The sequence below is a fragment of the Monodon monoceros genome, unplaced genomic scaffold (assembly GCF_005190385.1).
Source record: "Monodon monoceros isolate NGI ecotype Baffin Bay Population unplaced genomic scaffold, NGI_Narwhal_1 Super_Scaffold_13, whole genome shotgun sequence".
Taxonomy (NCBI): Eukaryota; Metazoa; Chordata; class Mammalia; order Artiodactyla; family Monodontidae; genus Monodon; species Monodon monoceros.
In genome coordinates, this window is record NW_021703769.1 from 13,743,759 (window position 1) to 13,763,121 (window position 19,363).

Sequence of the window (19,363 nt, forward strand, 5' to 3'; positions counted from 1 at the left end):
ATCTTCTTGACAGCTGCCCCTCAGCTCCTACTAGTGGAAGCCAGGTGGGAACACGGGCCCAGCACTTCTAAAGAATTTGGCATCTCAAGAGAAACTAGAAATCCAGATATTTATGTGAGCTCTCCCAATTTTCACAAGTTCACTTTTATTTAAAGCACAGTATAAACCAAACAAAGACATACCTGAGGGCCAGGCTTGGCAGCCAGTTTGCAATCATGGTTTTGAGTTCCCTGTGGCTATCTGATTCAATGGGATAATACGTTTATTTACAATGCCCCCAAGGTGTGCCAGGCGCTTTACATAACATCACCCCATTTGATCCTTGCAGTAAGCATCCTATGAAGTGTCATGATTCTGCCCCCATTTGGCAGGTGAGCAAGTTGAGGCTCAGGAAGGTTAAACAATCTGCCCAAGATCATTTGGCTGGGAAGCAGTGGGGTTGGGAGTCAGCCTGGGATCTTCCTCCCTCGGCAGTCTATGCCTTTTCCTGTCTCTACTGGCTCTGAAATGAAGAGTCTGTAGTTGACTGGTGCCTTCACTCAGAAGGAAAAGGATGACTGTCTTTGAATAGGGCTCAATAAATTATCTCAAACTCTCAAAGAACCCAGGGTGGCTTACACAGACGCTCCAAAGGACCAGTAGGAACGAGGGTGTTCTGGTCACAGGAGCCCAGACCCTCTTGATGGTATTTTTAGCAGGGCTGTTCCAGCTTCATGACCAGCACACAAGACATTATTACTGCTATCTTGGTGACGGCAGTAATTATTCCCAAGAGCCTGGAGTTGCTTAAAAGCAAATTCCTTCTGATGTTATATTCAACTAGACTCACGTCTCTTTGGTTTTCCATGACAATTATGTAGCACTGTGCCCCCATAAGCTCGCATCAAACACAGATAGTGAAGGAGAGACAGCTGGGAGTTTCGGCACACCAACAGCAAATCCCAAAGCTGCTCAAACAAAGGGTTAAGCCCAATGGTTAAACATAATAGCTTAATGCCTTTTGCTAAGTAACTCTGCACTCTACCAGGAAGGCTGACAGATCACAAACAGTGCAAACAATAGCTGGAATTGTCTAGTGAAAACTAGTCTGACTGCATCATTTGCCAATAGTTTTTTAAACAGCTTAACTCTCCTCTGCTTCCTTGACTGCAACCCAACCTGAAAGCAAAAGGCAGATGAGTTCTTGTCCCAACGTCAAACCCCCATAAACAAGACGCCTGCTTGGATGTGGCGATGGCAGGAGAAAACTCAGAGGTCCAGCCCCAGAGCCTGCAGGGCATGCCTGGGGCCTGGGCCTGGAATACACCCAAAACTGACTAGCGTCTACGGAGGTGTCAGCATTTCTTGGAACTGAGGACCGAGACAGGACGTTCAGAACAGGAACGAGCACACTTTTACCTCTAATGACAAAATTGTTAGCAACGTACGCGAAAGTTTTGGTCCAGAGTCGACAATCTAATTGGGTGGGAGGAGAAATTGTCATAACGACAGTACTTGTGAGAGGATGCGTGCCGAAGGCTATCCGTCCCTTACCGTATTCTGTGGGGCGAGCGGGGATCACCACAGGACCCACCAAAACGCACAGCAAGAGGCCTACCTTCTATGTCACTCAGAGTCCAGACATCAGTGTCGGCACAGTTGACCTTCAGTTTACCCGGACGATCGCTGTTTACTGTAAGGCTGGGAGAGATCACTAGTTCTAGCATTTCCTTGTACCTGAAAGAAAACAAAGGGAAATATAATTTATTCATTAATTATGCATGCTTACTAATGATTCCTATTGCTTTCCCTAGGAGTATAAATATTAAAGCTGATTACCTAAACCCAGCCATCTTATAAATTCTACATCATAAAAATTCACTAAACTTTCCATCAAAGGGAAATGAGGAATTGAAATGAAGTGCTTGCTCCCCTCTGGAGAATACACCCATTTGATTAAAACTTTCCCCTCCTTCCCATTGTATTTTGTCATTAGAAAAATTTTATTTGGGTCTCTTTTAAATGTCATCTGAACGAGCTGGAGCGAGCCAGGGAGACTTTCCAGTAGAGGAAGGGAGAAACAGGTAGAGAGGGAGAGGATTGGGTTCCTAGAAGCCAGAGGCATGAAGAGAAGGTGGAGTTGACTGTAGTTAAGAGAGAATGGACATGGTGTTACACGGTGTCACTTGCACAGATGGACAAGGGCTCAAAAGGTGTCATCGATACTTAAAAAGTCCCTCTAGGCAGCAGAGCCCCACAGCCCAGCACTGCGGTCCCTACCAAGAAAGAACACACTAACTCCTGAATTACCCATGACCTTGATAAATGCTATTGTGGGCAGGAGCAGGAAAGAATAGGCACAAGCCTCCTGGGTCATTCTCTTTTTTCACTGAAAACTTTTCCAACTCTTGTGCTATGTCAGTACTTATTCCTCCTAAATTCCTACCCACTGTGGTCAGGGAATGAGGTTCCTTTTTTTTTAAAATTTATTTTATTGAAATATAGTTGATTTACAAAGTTGTGTCAATTTCTGCTGCACAGCAAAGTCATTCAGTTATACATATATATATATACACATTCTTTTCCATTATGGTTTATCACAGGATATTAAATATGCTTTAATATTAATATAATTTAATATTTAATAGACTGTGCTATACAATAGAACCTTGTTGTTTACCCATTCTATGTATAGTGCTTTGCATCTGCGAATCCCAAACCCCCAATCCCTCCCTCCCCCATGGCAACCACAAGTCTGTTTTCTAAAAGATACATGCACCCCAACATTCACTGCAGCACTGTTTACAATAGCCAAGACATAGAAACGACCTAAATGTCCATCAACAGACGAATGGATAAAGAAGATGTGGTACATATATACAATGGAATACTACTCAGCCATAAAAAAAGAATGAAATAATGCCATTTGCAGCAACATGGATGGACCTAGAGACTGTCATTCTAAGTGAAGTAAGTCAGAAAGAGAAAGACAAATACCATACGTCACACATAGGGAGTGAGGTTTCTGGTTAACACGCACAACGTCGGACACGGTGATTTTCAAAGGACTAAACTACAACCAATAACGTGTGCCACTGATTCAAGCTGTCCTCAGCAAAAGGTTAAGTTTAATCACTGCAGATCAGTATCTAAGGTCATCCTTGGCAGGATATGTTTATCACCGTGCTAACAGAACACAGTGTACCGATTGATGGTGACATGGTTATAAACTCAGATTCCACTGTAAAACGGTTGTGGATTCAAATTCCATTTCAGTACTCAGTACCTTGACCAAGTTACCAAACTGCTCTAAGTCAAAAGTTTTCTCATTCGGACGGTGGGGATTATCAGTATCTCCCTAACAAGGTCATGGTGAAGATGACAAGAGATGAGATCTGTAAGGAGAGGACTTAGCAGGCAGCAACCTAAATGTCCATTCACTACCATAGGAATGAAGAATACAGGCAGAATGGGCACACAATGGAATACAATACAGCAGTGAAAAAGACTGCTCTGGAGCTCCACTCAGCACCATGGACAGACTGCCAAACAAAGTACCAGGCAATGAGACAGAAGGGTACCCAAGGTATGATACCATTTCTGTGAAATTCAAAATATACAAATCAATATTATACACTCTTTAGGGATATAGACATAAGCAATAAAAAGATAACAGTATGTATAAGAATGATAGACACCCATTTCAAGAGAATGGTTAGCTAGGGATCACTGGGGGATGCAATATGGGGAGAGGTACCCTGGGGCTTCAGCTGTGCAACAATGTCGTTCAGAGGTTGACACAAACTCTGGCCCATCTAAATCCAGCTTAGCATCTGTTTTTGTGTGACCCATGAACCAAGAACAGCTTTCACATTTTTAAATGGTTGAACAAAATCCTAAGAAGGATAACATTCCACGGCCTGCGAAAATTATGTGGAATTCAAATTTCAGTGTCCATTAGTAAAGTTTCCTCGGAACACAGCCCTGCATGTGGTTGACTGTGTCATTCGTGGCTACTTTCACGCTGCACCTTCTGAGTAAAGTAGCTGCCATGGAGACCTGCAAAGCTGAAAATATTTCATATCTGGCAGAAAAAGTTTGCTACCCCCTGTGTTTTAGTCTATAAGCAAGGTGGTGGGCGTACTGCGGTCAGAGGGTTACTCGTCATCTCTGTGTGTCTGAAACACTTAATTTTTAACAAAGAAAGAGATCACTTATCCCAGGACTTGCATATAGGAAGTACTTTATATATAGTTTTTAATCAGATGAGAAAATTCCACACAAATTAGCTTCCAGTGCTGAAGGCTTTATGTTAGCTGATGAACATTTGGGTCCTAAGTGTTCCCATGTATACATGGGTTTTCTCTTTCCCCAAATGCCACAAGGCACTCCAGAAAGAGGCCTTGGTATCTCTTTACTTTAATATGTCAAAACATATTGTATGGAGCTTGGCAAACAGCAGACGTTGAACCTATTCTCTGACTGTAGCTGCCAGAAATTTGCATTTTATCCAAACTCACTCCCTTCATCCTTTTGGGTATATGCAAATAACTGAAGGTTCAAAAATAAACAACGTTGTAAAAGATTACATTGGTCTCTAAACATCCAGACACTGTGAGTACGGGTATTAAAGGCAGCCAATTGTTAGCTAAATGACCAAATCCGGTTAAAAATAAAATGAATTGTTTTTCCTCCTCCTCAGGGTTTAAAAATATTTGAAGTATTTGCCAATATTTAAAAACAAGGCGATTTCACATAAAAATCTAGAGTTCCAGCTTCTCTTGAAGAATGGAAGCATATTGACAGGTTCCTGCATGGCAGCTATCAGCTGGCTGCCCAATCTGGTCAAGGCATATGAGCTCCAGTTCACCACAGTCCCCACCACTCCCTAGTGTCTTACATTTGACCCTCCTTTTCCATTTCCTTGTATTTCCTCCTGGTCTCTACAGGCCTTTGCATTTGAGCCCCATGGATTACGTGTCATCAGACAAGCCTGATGAGGAAATAAACAGCCATGTGACACTTCTGGCCTTGGTCACATAGCTTATGATTTTACTGAGTACTGTTGTCACCCTCAAGAGCAATTAGCACGTCGAAATAGCATGTGTTGATGTTATAGCAGAACAAGAAGGTGTCTGTGAGTTTGAACTCTAGGACTGAGCATTGCTATTAAAGCTTTGGTGTCCTGACCTTGCCTAAGGTCCTTGAGGGCCAGGCCAACGTGGAAATCATCCTTATTTCCCCCACGACACCTGATACAGAATCTTGTTCATTCTGTCATCCGATTAACATCTGTCGGAGGATGACAGGAAGGAAGGGATGGAGGAAGGCAGGAACTTGGAAGGAGAGAGGGAGAGGCGAAATCTATAACTGAGCGATTAGCTTCTTTAAAATTTTTTTTTTGAATTCCTGTTTATTTTAATTTTACACCCCGCCGTACACAATGCCTCTAATGTATTAAATATGTCCCCTTGTAAATGATGCTATACTGTTTATGTGACGTGTGTGTGTGTGTGTGTGTGTGTGTGTGTCTGTGTGTTTGGCAGTGCCGTGAGGCATGTGGGATCTTAGTTCCCTGACCAGGGATCGAACCTGTGTACCCTGTATTGGAAGTGCAGAGTCTTAACCACTGGACTGCCAGGGAAGTCTTGTGACATGTGTTTTAATTTACATGAATAGTGTATGCGTGAGACCTCATTCTGTTCATGGGGATTTTTTTCCAGTCTGCACCATGAATTTATAATGTGTCTAGATTGCCGGATGGTTGTCCAGCTTGTAGCTAGAATTCCATACTGCATACCCACTCTGTTGTGTTTATGCATTGCCCTAGTGATGAACATCTAGGATGCCTTCATCTCTCAGCTACCATAAACAATGCTGCAATGAATATTTTCATTAAAAAAATACACATATATATGTAATGTGTACCTATATATGTGTGCTTACACACACACATACACATTCTTAAAACGTATAAATATTTGAGGAGGATTTCTGTGTCATTGGGTATATGTGAACTGAACTTGACCAAGTACTAGCAGACTGTTCTCTACAATTCCTGTGCTAACCCAGATTCCCACCAGAAGTGTATAAGCGTTCTAATTTCATAAATTCGTGCTAACACTTGGCATTGTCCAGCTTTCTAATTTTTGCCAAACTGTTGGATGGAAAGCAATTATCTCATAGTTGTTTCAATTTTCCTTTCTATGATTACTAGAGAGTTTGAGCATATATTCACATAATCGTGGGCCACAAGAGTTTCTAGGAACTGTCTATTCATATATTTTATCCTTGCCCATTTTTCTACTGTTTTTTCTTTTCCCCCTTTTTTGTTGATTTGCTCTATAGACTGCCTTGTAGAGTCTAGGTATTAGTCCATTGTTGGTTTTATTTATTTATTTTTTTCTTTTTGCTGACAAAGCAAAAGACTTTGTTGGAAATGGGCGCCCGGTCAGGGAGCAGTGGAGTAAGGGAACGCAGGAGAACTGCTCTCCATTGTTGGTTTTAGATGTTGTAAATTTCTTTTCTTAACCTTTCATCTGTCTGTTTTTTTTTAAATATATGGTGTCTTGTAGAACAACAACAAAAAAATCTTATATATTTACCCAATAATGAATGTTTTCCCTAGGTGTAGAAATGATTTCCTTAACCCCTGGATATTAAAATTTGTCTACGTTTAAAACTATTGACTTGGAATTTTACCTTTTATAGTTAAACCTTTAATTAATCTGGAGTTTTCCTTTTAACATGGATTAAATTTGCATTTTCTTCCAATATTGGAGAAAATGAAAATAAGCCAGTTTTCCTAATTTGTATTAAACTCTCCAATTGAATTCACCTCCCTGTTATGATGGAACTGTTTCTATTTTTGGTTCAATCTCACTATCACAATAAAAAATAAAATCTACAAAACATTGTTTTAAGGCCTTGCAGGGCAACCAAGGTAGGACTTGAGGGCCCAGGATCCCAGAGAGATGCGAGACACGTACTGAATTAAGTCTGACCTCTACTACTTTTCACCTCAAGACATTTGCCGATTTATAAGCACAGAAGAAAAAAGAAGGAGCTTTGAGTTTTCCAGCCTCATTGAGTTGGGGAGACAAAAATTGGACTTCAGGATACTAAGGCAGCTAGGACCCAAGGAGCTAAGATCCTAGAGGTATGAGAACCACAGAGAAGTTAGCCTGACATTGTTGACAGTCATTACCCTTGAGGCGTTTGCTGAAACCTAAGCTGGGTGGGGTAAGAGTCAAAGAAGTCAAGCAGAAAGGGGTGGCTAAGAAGGCAAGAGACGAAGCAGAGCTTTTGGCAATCTCCCAGTACTAGGGAGACAAAATTGCAGTTCATGGCCCATAAAGGATAAGAATCCTTGGGACGACCCTGGTGGCGCAGCGGTTAAGGCTCCATGCTCCCAATGCAGGGGGCCCGGGTTTGACCCCTGGTCAGGGAACTAGATACCACATGCATGCCGCAACTAAGAGTTTACATGCCACAACTAAGGAGTCGGCTAGCCACAACTAAGGAATCTGCCTGCCGCAACTAAGACCCGGCACAACCAAATAAATAAATAAGTGAAACATTTTCCCAGCAATCAATGAAAGAAATGTTAAAAATTTATTAAAAAAAAAAAAGGATGAGAATCCTTGGTAAACACACCAGGCTTTTAATGAGACCCCTGAAAGGTCATTCCCTTGGAGTAAAGACCAACCAAATAGATCCTGTCTTGAGTCATTTTAATCCCTTATTGGATCAAAGCGATTTGCCTCTACTATCACCACCTGCCAGAAGAGCAACTTTTCTTCTGGGGAAGATGTCATCTTCCAGAGTTTCCACAATTTTTCATACACAATGTTTAGCATGTAATAAAAAATTACCAGGCACGCAAGGAGACAAAGCCAAACAATCAAAAACCAAGACAAGAAAACCTAATTCATATATAAGATTCAGATATTAGTGTAACTAAACACAGACTTCCCAGCAACCTTGATAATATGATCAAGAAAAGAGATTTACAATGGACAATGCTACTAGAATCCTTAAGAAAAATCAAATGGAAATTCTAGACCTGAAAAATACAATAATTGAAATTCAGAACTCAATAGGGCAGTTGAACCACAGATTGGATATAGCAGAAGAAAAGAATGAACTTGAAGATAAGTCAGTAGACACATCTCAGAAAGAAGTTTGGAAAACAGGTTTTATAAAAAGCATAAAGGAAACATGGGACACGGAGAAAAGGTCTAACATACATGTAATAGGGCCCACAGAGGAGAGGAGAGAGAGAACAACTTAGAAACAATATTTAATGAAAAACTGACAGAAAACCTTCCAAGACTGATGAAAGACATCAAGTCAAAGGAATCAAGAAGCTCTGTGAATCAGAAGCAGGATAAGTACAGAGAAAAATACTCCTGGGCATATCATAGTCAAATTATACATATGTGAGAATATATTAATATATTCAGCCAGAGGGTAAATAAGACAAATCTTTAAAGAAGGACTAATAAGACTTCTCAACAGAAATGATGGAAACTAGAAAACAATGTAATTTCACCTGCCAAGGTAGAATCCTATGTCAGCAAAAAAATCCTTCAAAAATGAAGACAAAAATGAAATAAACTAAAATTAAGATTATCTGCCACTTTGTAGCAAATAGACTTGCACTACAAAAGAATACTCTGGAAGCATGAAAATTCAGCAAGGGATGGAGAGTAACATAAAAGGGTAAATTCAAGAGTAGGAGAGGACTTAATGAACTTAACGTGTTCTAAGGACCTTGCATTTTCCTTGAGGTGGTTACCAGTACTCATTTATAGTAAACTTTTTAAGATTGATCAAGGACCCAGTCTATAATCTTTAGGGTAATTGCTTAGAGAATAAAAATAATAAATGTATGCCAACAAGCTAATGGAGAAGAAAATGGAATAATAAAAATACCTGATTAATTCAAAGAAGGCAAGAAAGTAGAGAAAAAGAAACAAAGAAGAGATGGAACAAATAGAAAAAAATGATAGATTTAAACTTAAATTTATCAATAATTACATTTAATGCACTAGGGTCTTTGTTAGGTAACGTAAAATCTAAAATTCAAACATACCTAGAGCAGTTCAAATGCACCATCCTTTGGAGGCAAATAAATAAATATCAACAAAGCCAAAACAACAGAAATGTTAGTCCTGGGAATTCCCTGGAGGTCCAGTGGTTAGGCCTCCGTATTCTCACTGCTGAGGGCCCGGGTTCGATCCCGGGCTGGGGAACTAACATCCCACAAGCTGCGCGGTGCGGCAACAAACAAACAAACCCCAAAAAAGTAGTCCTTAAAATAAATACAATATATTAAAAGAAAAACTTAGTCCTCACACAGTAAACAGGACCATGAGTTAAGAACCTGACCATTGTTTTTCCTGCTGCCAGCTATAGCTTATGGGTACTGCTATCCTGCAGAAGCAAACCATTAACAACGAACTATAGCAACATGAATAGTTCAAGACAACTCAGGGAGAAAAATCCTTCCAAAAATTCTAACCATAGCTCCCATTTCCCAAGCACCTATTACGTGCCAGGCAATTTCCCTAATTACTTCTACATTATCTCCTTTAATTCTCTCAACCACCCAGGGAGATATAATTATCAACTTCTATTTCCCAACAGGCCAACTAAACACAGATTTAGGTCTGAGCAAAGCATAGGCATGAAGGAAATGTGGATCATTCCTGTTTGGTGAACTTTTCCTGTTCTGCCTTGAGGATCTAAAAAAAAAAGCTTTGTGGACTTTCCTGGTGGCGCAGTGGTTAAGAATCCACCTGCCAATGCAGGAAACACGGGTTCGAGCCCTGGTATGGGAAGATCCCACATGCCGCGGAGCAACTAAGCCCATGAGCCACAACTACTGAGACTGTGCTCTAGAGCCCATGAGCCACAACTACTGAGCCCGCGTGCTGCAACTACTGAAGTCTGCACGCCTGGAGCCCGTGCTCTACAAGAGAGGCCACCACAATGAGAAGCCCACACACCATAACGAAGAGTGGCCCCCACTCACCACAACTAGAGAAAGCCCGCGCGCAGCAACGAAGACCCAATGCAACTAAAAATAAATAAATAAAAAGCTTGGTAAATTTCAGCACAGGGCGAATTCTGTGTTCTTATTTTATGGGTCATACTGTTTTATTATTGAACTACCTGGGGCAGAAGAGGAGGGGGCGCTGATCTCTTTGGTGTTTTGAGGGCTCTGAAGGTCCTAACCTGGCCCCAATTATAGTGCTCATCTTACAGACGATAGAAATAAAAATAGCGAACACTTCAAGAGCATTTGCTCTGGAGCCAGGAGCTCCTCCCATGTATTGGCTCATCTTAATCCTATGAAGTGGGTAGAGATGAGGAGACTGAGGTTCAGAAAGTGAACTGCTAGTTAGTGGTGGAGCCAGGATTCACAACCAGGTGGTCTGCCTCCAGGGTCTGTGCTCTTAACCACAGCTTGCGAGTAAAATTGGGTCAGAACTTGAACCCAGGATCCATCCAGCTCCAACACCCACTAAGCAACCTGGTGGGAGTACCAGCTCTGTCATCTGCTACATGTGTTCAAATCCTAGCTTTGTGTCTTATGAGCTTTGTGACCTTGGGCAAGTTGTTTAACTTCTCTGAGCCTCATCCAAAAAAATGGAGAAAATAATAGGACCCTCCCAGGCAGGTTATCCTGCAGATTAAGTCAGAAAAGGCATGAGTGAGCGGGTGTTCAATAAAGGGTAATTACTGACATTATTTGCATTCACACAGACAAAAGTTTGAAACACGCAGTTCGTTTTATGTCAGGTCGACACTGGGAAGTGCCATGAGGACCATCTGGAAACCACTGGTTCCGACTGCGGTCTGATGGGCAGAGTTCAGTTCTCTTGCAGTTTGGGGGGAGATGTCCTTTGCTTTCTCCCCCTCCTCCCCTCCTTACAATTATCTGAAATAGGAGACCAGCTTATTCTCTTTGCATGGGAAGTTAGAGAGAAATCGGACAGTCTTAACAGAGTCTGAGGGGAGGAGAAAGACTCAGCTTCCCTTTCATGAAGGCAGGGAAAGGAAGCAAAGGCGTGGGATTCATTTACAAAAGAATTTTTTTTCCTGTGTTGCACTGTTGCAAAACCCTGATACCCCTGCTGCTTCAGATCCGGGCTAGGAGGAGCGAGAAGAAAGAGGCATCCGAAAGCCCCTACCCTCTGCCTTCTCCTCAGCCTGCTGCTGCCAGCGGCTTGCCATCATTTGTTACCCTTGTCACCACCCCTGTCCCCGGGGATGGAGAAGCTCTGGGGAAGCGTGGGGCTGCTGGGGGAGCCCAAGAGATGACAGCTGGAGGGTGGGGGCTGGGGGCAACTTCAAAGGCTGGGAAGGATCAAAAGCAGATGGAGGGTCCCAGGCGGGTGGGCGGCTCACCTTTCCACACCCGCCCCTGCCGAGTGCACTGCTACCTTGGCTGGGAACAGTGGCCCTGCCTGCTGGATGGAGAGGACAGATGGCCAGTCGACCAAGGGGCCCTTAGAGAGGGCCAACTCCCAGCATCTTTCAAGGACTTAGAAATCCAAACCTGCCGACAGCAATCACAGGCTTCTGGACAGACAACAGCTGTGGCCCAAGCCTGGACGTTTCTGGCCGCCTACACCCCGTTTGAGTTCATTCAAAATACATCTGCTAATCGTGAACTGGCTCTGGCCCCCGTCTCCCCTATCGCGGGTGGGGGGTGGAGGGCCCCACTGCTCGCACCAAAAGCCCAGGATCATCCTCCCTCCTCCCTCTCCTTCAGCTCTCACATCCAATCCATCACTGGGTGTTGTCAAGTTCATCTCCTAAACATCCAGGGAACCCGTGAACCCTCCACCCCACGGCCATTGCCCAGGGCCAAGCCGCCACGCTCTCTGCCCTGGACAACTACCACGGCCGCTGTACCTGTCTCCCTGGGGCCATTCTGGCCTCCCTCCAGCTTGTTCTTTGTATACCAGCCAGAGGGACTTCTGACAACATAAATCTGAACATGTCCCTGCCCCCTTCACCTCATTGCTTATAACCTCTGATTGTCCTAAGAACAAAGTGAAGACTTCTGAACACAGCTTTGATCCGGCTTCCCTTCACTCGCTGTCTCGTTCCAAGGTGCTGGCCTTCCTCTCACTCCACACTCCCTGTCACAAGGCCTTTGCACATGCTGTTCTCTCTGCCTGGAATACCATTCCCTCCTGCTCGCCCTTCAGAGGTCTCAGCTCTAGCATGACTTCCCCAGGCCCTCCCTTCCTGAATGGGGCCCCTTGTCCCACGGCACCGTCCGCAGACCCATGCCCCTCTCTTTCACACGCCAGTCACTATAACAGTTTTTAGACATGTTTATACATTATTTGATGTCCATCTGTCTTCCCAACCAGACTATAACCTCCCTGATGGCAGGGATTTTATTTTGTCCACCACTACATTCCCAAAATCTCCTGCAGCGCCTGGTTCTTGATAACTATTTAGTAAATATTTGTTGTATGGTGGATGAATGTGCTGTATGAATAAATGCACTTATTCAACCAATATTTACTGACAGCCTGTTATATGTTCCAAACACTGTGCCGGTCACTGCCATTGTCACCACCCTGGATGGGGCACTTATTTATAGTACATGCCTGGCCCCTCCAGGAAAGGAGTTTGAGAACCCTCGTTTACTCTTCCTTCCAGCATTAGCACTGTATGTAGGACATGATCAGAAGTACATGGATGTTGGATGCTACTGTCCCCTAGGCCATCCCTGAAGGGAGAAGTGGTCCAAGAGCTCCTGGCCACGTGATACAGGTGTTTGTTAATTATGGTTATTATACTATTAAGTTCTGCCTGGCTATCATGCCCTTGGTTTTCCTGCTCCCCCGCCCCCTTCGTTTTATTTTTTTCTCCAGCTTTATTGAGATATAACTGACATATTTTGCAAGTTTAAGGCATACAATGAGATGATTTGATACATGTATACATTGCAAAGGGATTCTGGTAGCCCTGCTTTGAGCTCAGAAAGCAGGAAGAGAAAGCAGAAATGTCCAGAGTCACAGCATGGTGGAGAAAGTCATCGCTTAAGAAAGAGCATGGCGGGAGCAGCGGGTTCCTGGCATTTTGGCCTGGTGGGTCTCACGGCAATAGCATCTTTTCTTTCTTTGGGGTAACTGCCTCTCCCCCACTCTCTGTCCACGTGGCTTGGGTGGGGCTGACCGACCAACAGGCCCCATCCCTCTGTCTAGCGACTGGCTCACGGGTGGTGGTCACATGATTCAACGGAGCCCAATGAGAGGCCTGGGACTAACGGCTGGAGAAGAGATGCTCTTTCCCACGGGACATGAACCTTGCAAGGTGTCTATTTTACTAGCAGTGCAAGTCCACAGACCACCTTTGAGTAGCCGGTCTTAGAAGACTGTGATCCCCATTCTGATACTTGTACAGCGCATCTTTGGTGTTCAGTGTGAAACTTAGAGTACGAATAAACTGCAGACACAGTGAAATTCAGGGGCTGCTGGCACCATGGACGACTTCAGCATCTAGGGGGAAGGATGCCACATGCTGACTGGTACAGTCACAAGCCCCTCCTCCTGTCCACATCTCCATCCTCCACCCTGTCCCCTTACAGTGGGGAAGATGTTACTTAATAGAAGTTGTGGGGTTAGGCTGGGATACATAGGGAACCATCTCCCCAGATGAATGAGGTACTTTCAGTCTCCTCTCCAAAGGCTATGAAGAAGGCAGATAAATAAAGTAGGGACACAGTTGACGCTAAATTCATTCACGGATTCGTTCATTGAGTCAGGCTGTCGATCATTTTGGTATGACATACCAAAAAAGCAAAGCTGTTACTCATTCACTAATTTATTTCACTTTTTGTTTGAAGACCAGGGACTGTTCCGGGCACTGAGGATACAGTGTCGAATCAGCCAGACAAGTTCCCTGCTCTCATGAAGTTGACACTCTAGATTGGGATTTGCTCTCCAGTCTTAGGTGGCATTCCTCAATGGGTGACCCCAGATGGCTGGGTTAGATCTCCCAGTCACAGAGATGTATCTCCTCCTGCTGAGAAAATAGCTCTATTACCTGTATTGCATTTTCTTATGATACAATTTTAATGACCCAGGTAATGTCTCAAAATGTGTCAATAAATTTTAGAATTTTAGATAAAATTACAGTCACCTTTGGTCACTATCTCCTATCAGCTGTATCCACAATTACTAACACAATGAATAGCTTTGCAGATCTTCTTCTAGTCATAAACACACAAAACACCCACATATATCCTTAAAGTACACAGTATATTGTTTTAGAAATGTATTTTATGAATGTGTTTTTATCAATGTCATTGACCTGAACATCCTGTTCTAGGACGTTTTTTGCTCTTTAATAAGATAAAGTGTCTCGTTGTTCGTCCACTTCATGACACGGAGATCTAGCTTATTCTTTTTAGCTGTTGCATAGGATTCCCAGGGCTCTGGGCCAGTCCTCAGTTCTCCCAAGTTTGGTTATAACTAATGCCACACTGCCTGGGATGGGTCTTCTCGGGTGCACGTGCATGTATTTCTCTAGGGGTGACACCCAAAGTAAAACTGCTGGGTCTGCCTTTAAAATTGTAAGGGACATTGGCAAATTGCCTCGGAGTGTCTGATCTAATTTATATTCCCAATGGCCACGCCCGGTCCTCACACCTTATACTGTTTCCCTTCCCTTATCTGAAAGCCTTTATCCAAAACTCTCTTAGGAAGGCAGAGCAGTGTTTTGAATACAGGTATGGCCCGTACAGCAGCCCACTGCTCAGCACCGGCTTTCAGCCAAGCAGATGAAGTTCTTATGTCAGAAAGAAAAGTTTTATGTCTTACGTCAGAAAGGAAAACCAGCCTGGGTCTTGAATCTTAGCCCCAGGCTAAGCTCTCTCTTTCAGGTCTGATAAATTCTCTTGCAGGTGAACTTGGTGCAGAATAAAAACCGTCAATGGGAGAGCTTTACTACGCTTCCCTCAGCCCTGATCGCATGTAAGACAAGGGCCCATTGTTTTGAAGAATCCAGTTTTGCTTTTTATTTTGAGATCATTGCAGAGTCATAAGAAGTTGTAAAAAATATACAGAGAGATCCTGGATACCCTTCATTCAAATCCCCCCCCCCACCGGCCCCACGATTATATCTTCCGTAACCACAGTACAGTATCAAAACCAGGATATTGACATTGGTGCAGTGTGTCTGTATCTCTGTGTCATCTTACCTCATCTTCAGGTTCATGTAACCACCACTGCAATCAGGAGAGAACTATTCCATCACCACAAAGGTCTCCCTTGTGCTACCCCTTCAGAAGCACCTCCACCCTAATCCCTCCAGCACCCCTAACCCCTGGCAATCACTAATCCTTTCTCCATCTCGATAATGTCGCTTTAAGTATATTATATAAATGGAACCTACAGTATATGACCTCCTGAGATCGGCTGAAGTTCACACGACTCAGGTTCAGATGCTTGCGTTTTCCAATATTCACTAGACCCACAAGAGGCAACCTTCAAAAAAGCACCCAATGTGTGCGGTGACAACCGAGATGGGACCACACACATTCCGCTGATTTCAGGTTGGGTTCAGCACAGCCCTGGAGCAAAACGCAGAACTTTATAGAATATTTCTCATGCAGAGCCAGAAAAAAAAAAACCCAGCCCACAACCAACAAAACAAGGCACAAAGCAGAACACCCGGGGACTCTCGCTGTAAGGGAAGGCCTGCCCTTGCCAGGGATGGCTGGAGAACATCAAGTGCTCGGAGGCCACGGGGAGCCGCAGGACCTCCCCAACAGGCAAGCAAGCAGCGGCCGGCAGAAGGCAGCGTTTCTCGAATCGCGAAGGCATTTTGCTCTGAGTCCAGTCCCAGCCCTCAGCACACACGACACCGACACTGCTGCCCATCGCTGTTCTCTCCTAACTCACCCAACCACAGTCCACCGCAAGGGCCGGATCCATTTGAAGCCATGGAGAAACTGGTTCTGAGGCTACAGAGCAAGGACATTTCAATGCGAATGCAGGGGTATGGTTTGCAGAAAGATACTGGAAAAACGGGAAAAGAAACAATACTAAAAACGAAATATTAGAATACTTTCATCCTACCCAAATCCTTAGTTGTGCCCCTATGGAGCACTGACCATTACAAAACTGAAAAATACTAATTCTCACGCAGTGAATGCTGTCTAGGAACCAGGCACTGTTGCTGTTGTTGTTTCTTTGGCTCCACCACACAGCATGCAGGATCAGACCCCCGACCGGGGATCGGACCCACGCTCCCTGCAGTGGAAGCATGGAGTCTTAACCACTGGACCACCAGGGAAGTCCCACCAGGCACTGTTTTGTCTTTTTTAAAATTAATTTTTGGGGGGCTGCGTTGGGTTTTCATTGCTGTGCGCGGGCTTCTCTTGTTGTGGTGCACGGGCTCTAGGTGCGCGGGCTCAGCAGTTGTGGCTTGCGGGGCTCTGGAGTGCAGGCTCAGTAGTTGTGGCGCACGGGCTTAGTTGCTCCGCGGCACGTGGGATCTTCCTGGACCAGGGCTCGAACCCGTGTCCCCTGCATTGGCAGGCGGATTCTTAACCACTGCGCCACCAGGGAAATCCCCAGGCACTGTTTTAAGCGCTTTTTCAGGTTTGAGCTCATGTTATCTTCCCAATAGCCCCTATGAGATTGGCTGAACTTAGATGCCACCTTATAGATAAGAAAAGCAAGGACAAGGAGTTTAAATCACTTGTCTAGAATCAACTACAAGTAGCAGAGATGGATTTAAAGCCAGGATGTCTGATTCTGAATGTTGTACTCTCTCGCCATCTGCCACATCGGCAGCAGATGTCTTAAAATTAATCTTCCCTAATGACGGATCTCCTCTAATTACATCATTACCCCGAAAATGAATGGGCCATGCAGTGACTCATGAGTTCTTAAATGGTTTTCTTCTTGTTTTGAGGTTAGTTCAATTTTATGCAATTTCATATAGTTAGGGGGTATTTTTTCCTCCTTTTTTGGTAAGAGGTTTCATGGTAAGGGCTAGAAATTATTTTAATGAAAAATCTGAATCATACGCCAAGGCAGACAGGATGGTAAAATGAATCACTGAGCGCCACGCAGATTCAACGGTTTTCAAGATTTTGCCATACGTGTCTCTTCAAAGCTTTTTGGTTTTGTCTTGTTTGGCTTTTTGGTGAAATTTTTAAACGAATTCCTGACGTCTTCTCTCTCCACCGTACTTTATTTAAAAATACGGACACTTTCTATTATCACACCTAACGAAAGTCACAATGCTTCCTGGTGCCGTCTTGAACATAGTTCATCTTCAACCTTCCCAGTTGTCTCCACGTGCCCTTAGTTGGTTTATAAAATTCGGGATCTAAACAAAGGCCACACATCACGTTTGTTTATTGTGTCTCTTACATTTATTTAAGCTAGAATAGCCTCCCCCCCACCTTTTTTTTTAACAGACTATTGACACGTTGGAGAAGTAGGTTAGTTGTCTTGTAGACTATCTCATGTTCTGGATTTTTCCGTTTGCTTCCTCATGGTGTTGTTAACTTATTTCTCTTTCTACCACATTTCCCATGATTTTGCTTTAAAATGAGATTAGGTTTGGATTAATTGGGTGGGGGAGCAATGCTTCAGAGTGGGGCTGAGTTCTCCCCATCGCATCACATCAGAGGGGGCACGATGTCCAGGTGTCCCCCTGCTGGTGATGCTAGTAAGGGTCAGCTGGCCTGGCTGGCAACACCCTGCCTCCTCCATCACCAAGTTCCCCGCGAACCTTTCATCTAATGTTTCATCCACTGATGCTCATGGCCTGAATCAATTATTTCATTAGGGGTTTGGAAATTTTCTTTAAACTTTTAATTTTATATTGGAGTATAGCCGATTAACAATGCTGTGATAGTTTCAGGTGCACAGCAAAGGGACTCAGCCATACACATACATGTATCTATCCATCCTCCCCCAAACTCCCCTCCCACCTAGGCTGCCACATAACATTAAGCAGAGTTCCCTGTGCGATACAGTAGGTCGATATCATATGGTATTTCTCTTTCTCTGTTTGACTTACTTCACTCAGTATGACAATCTCTAGGTCCATCCATGTTGCTGCAAATGGCATTATTTCACTCTTTTTAATGGCTGAGTAATATTCCATTGTATATATTAGAAATTTAAAAAATTGTATTTTGAATGAAGAGAATGACCCGAGAGTATTACAATCATATGAATACATTTGTGTAGCGTCTACATTCTTGCAAATCTCTGCCACAAACCTTTCTTCACTGCCCTGTCGCATCCAGCCTGTGAGCTGGGCAGAGCCAGCAGGAACCCAGAACAGTGGGGTGACTAAGCAGACCCCCTTGGGTGCCCGGGTTCAAATCCCAGCTCTGCCACTTACCAGTGGTATGGGATCTTGCTTGACTTCTCTGCCTCAATTTTCTCACCTGCCAAATGGGGATAAATGGTACCACCTGGGTCTACTGTGAGGCTGACTTACTGCTTGTACAGTTCGTAGAACAGAATAGGATACAGAGTAAATTCTTTTCTCTACCCTTCCAAGTAAAGAAACTGAGAGGCCAACAAGCTAAATAAATGTCCTCAGGTCCCAGAGCTAATGACAGGGAGCTGAAGAGGGCACAAATCTCGGTCCATTGCATTCCATTGTGTCAATGGAATGTTCTTCCACATTTTGAAAATAATTGCAAATAATTAGGAAAAACACCTTTTGGGCATAATCAGAGTAATACCTAAATGGCTTTAATATAACACCAGATCGACGGCGCCACACGATGTGGGCCCTGAGCACCCCTCCAATTTTATCTCTTGGAAGTGAGACAGGCTGGGACCTGGACCCTTTGCTGCAGTGCTTGCACCTGGACAAACATCTCCTCCAGCGACAGAGTACAAAGAAACCAGAAGGGACTAAAAATAACTGCACGCATGTGTAGTTGGGGCAAATTATGAACAACAAGGTACAAAAAGACCAAAAACCCAACTGCCACTTCTTAGGTGCCAGGAACAAAAGCAGGGTACTTGCACATGCACCCTGCACACAGCACCACCAAGGGGGTGGGCAGACCACCCAAGCCACGCCTCCACCTCGGCCCCTCGACCCACCCCTACCCTCATCCCATTTAAGGGACCAGCTCGTCCCCTCTCAGGGAGCCAGCAACGGAACCTATTACTAGTTTTTGCTCCCTTGTGCTGCAGCGCGAGTCCCAGTAAAGCCTTGCCTGAATTTCTCCTCTGGCCTCTTATCAATTTCTATTGATTAAAGAGTCCGAGAACCGGGCTAGGTAACAGAAGGTCTGCCCTTCCTCCCTCTCCTGCAGGGACACTGCGCGTTTTGCTTTACTCAAGCCATCCCATGGCCTTGC

At 44.0% G+C, this 19,363-nt stretch overlaps 1 protein-coding gene across 4 annotated transcripts in view; it reads right to left on the bottom strand.

Annotated features, from left to right (window-relative positions):
- Window positions 1–19,363, bottom strand: part of EYA2 (EYA transcriptional coactivator and phosphatase 2) — a 211,790-nt gene that overhangs the window by 172,683 nt on the left and 19,744 nt on the right. The window contains exon 2 of one of the 4 annotated variants that reach the window (XM_029221778.1): window positions 1,598–1,716. In XM_029221778.1, the coding sequence (XP_029077611.1) occupies window positions 1,598–1,706 (109 nt within the window). In that variant the 5' untranslated portion in view covers window positions 1,707–1,716. Of the gene's footprint in view, window positions 1–1,597; window positions 1,726–19,363 lie in introns of those variants that run through there. The other 3 variants (XM_029221777.1, XM_029221776.1, XM_029221775.1) reach the window with 3 other exon arrangements.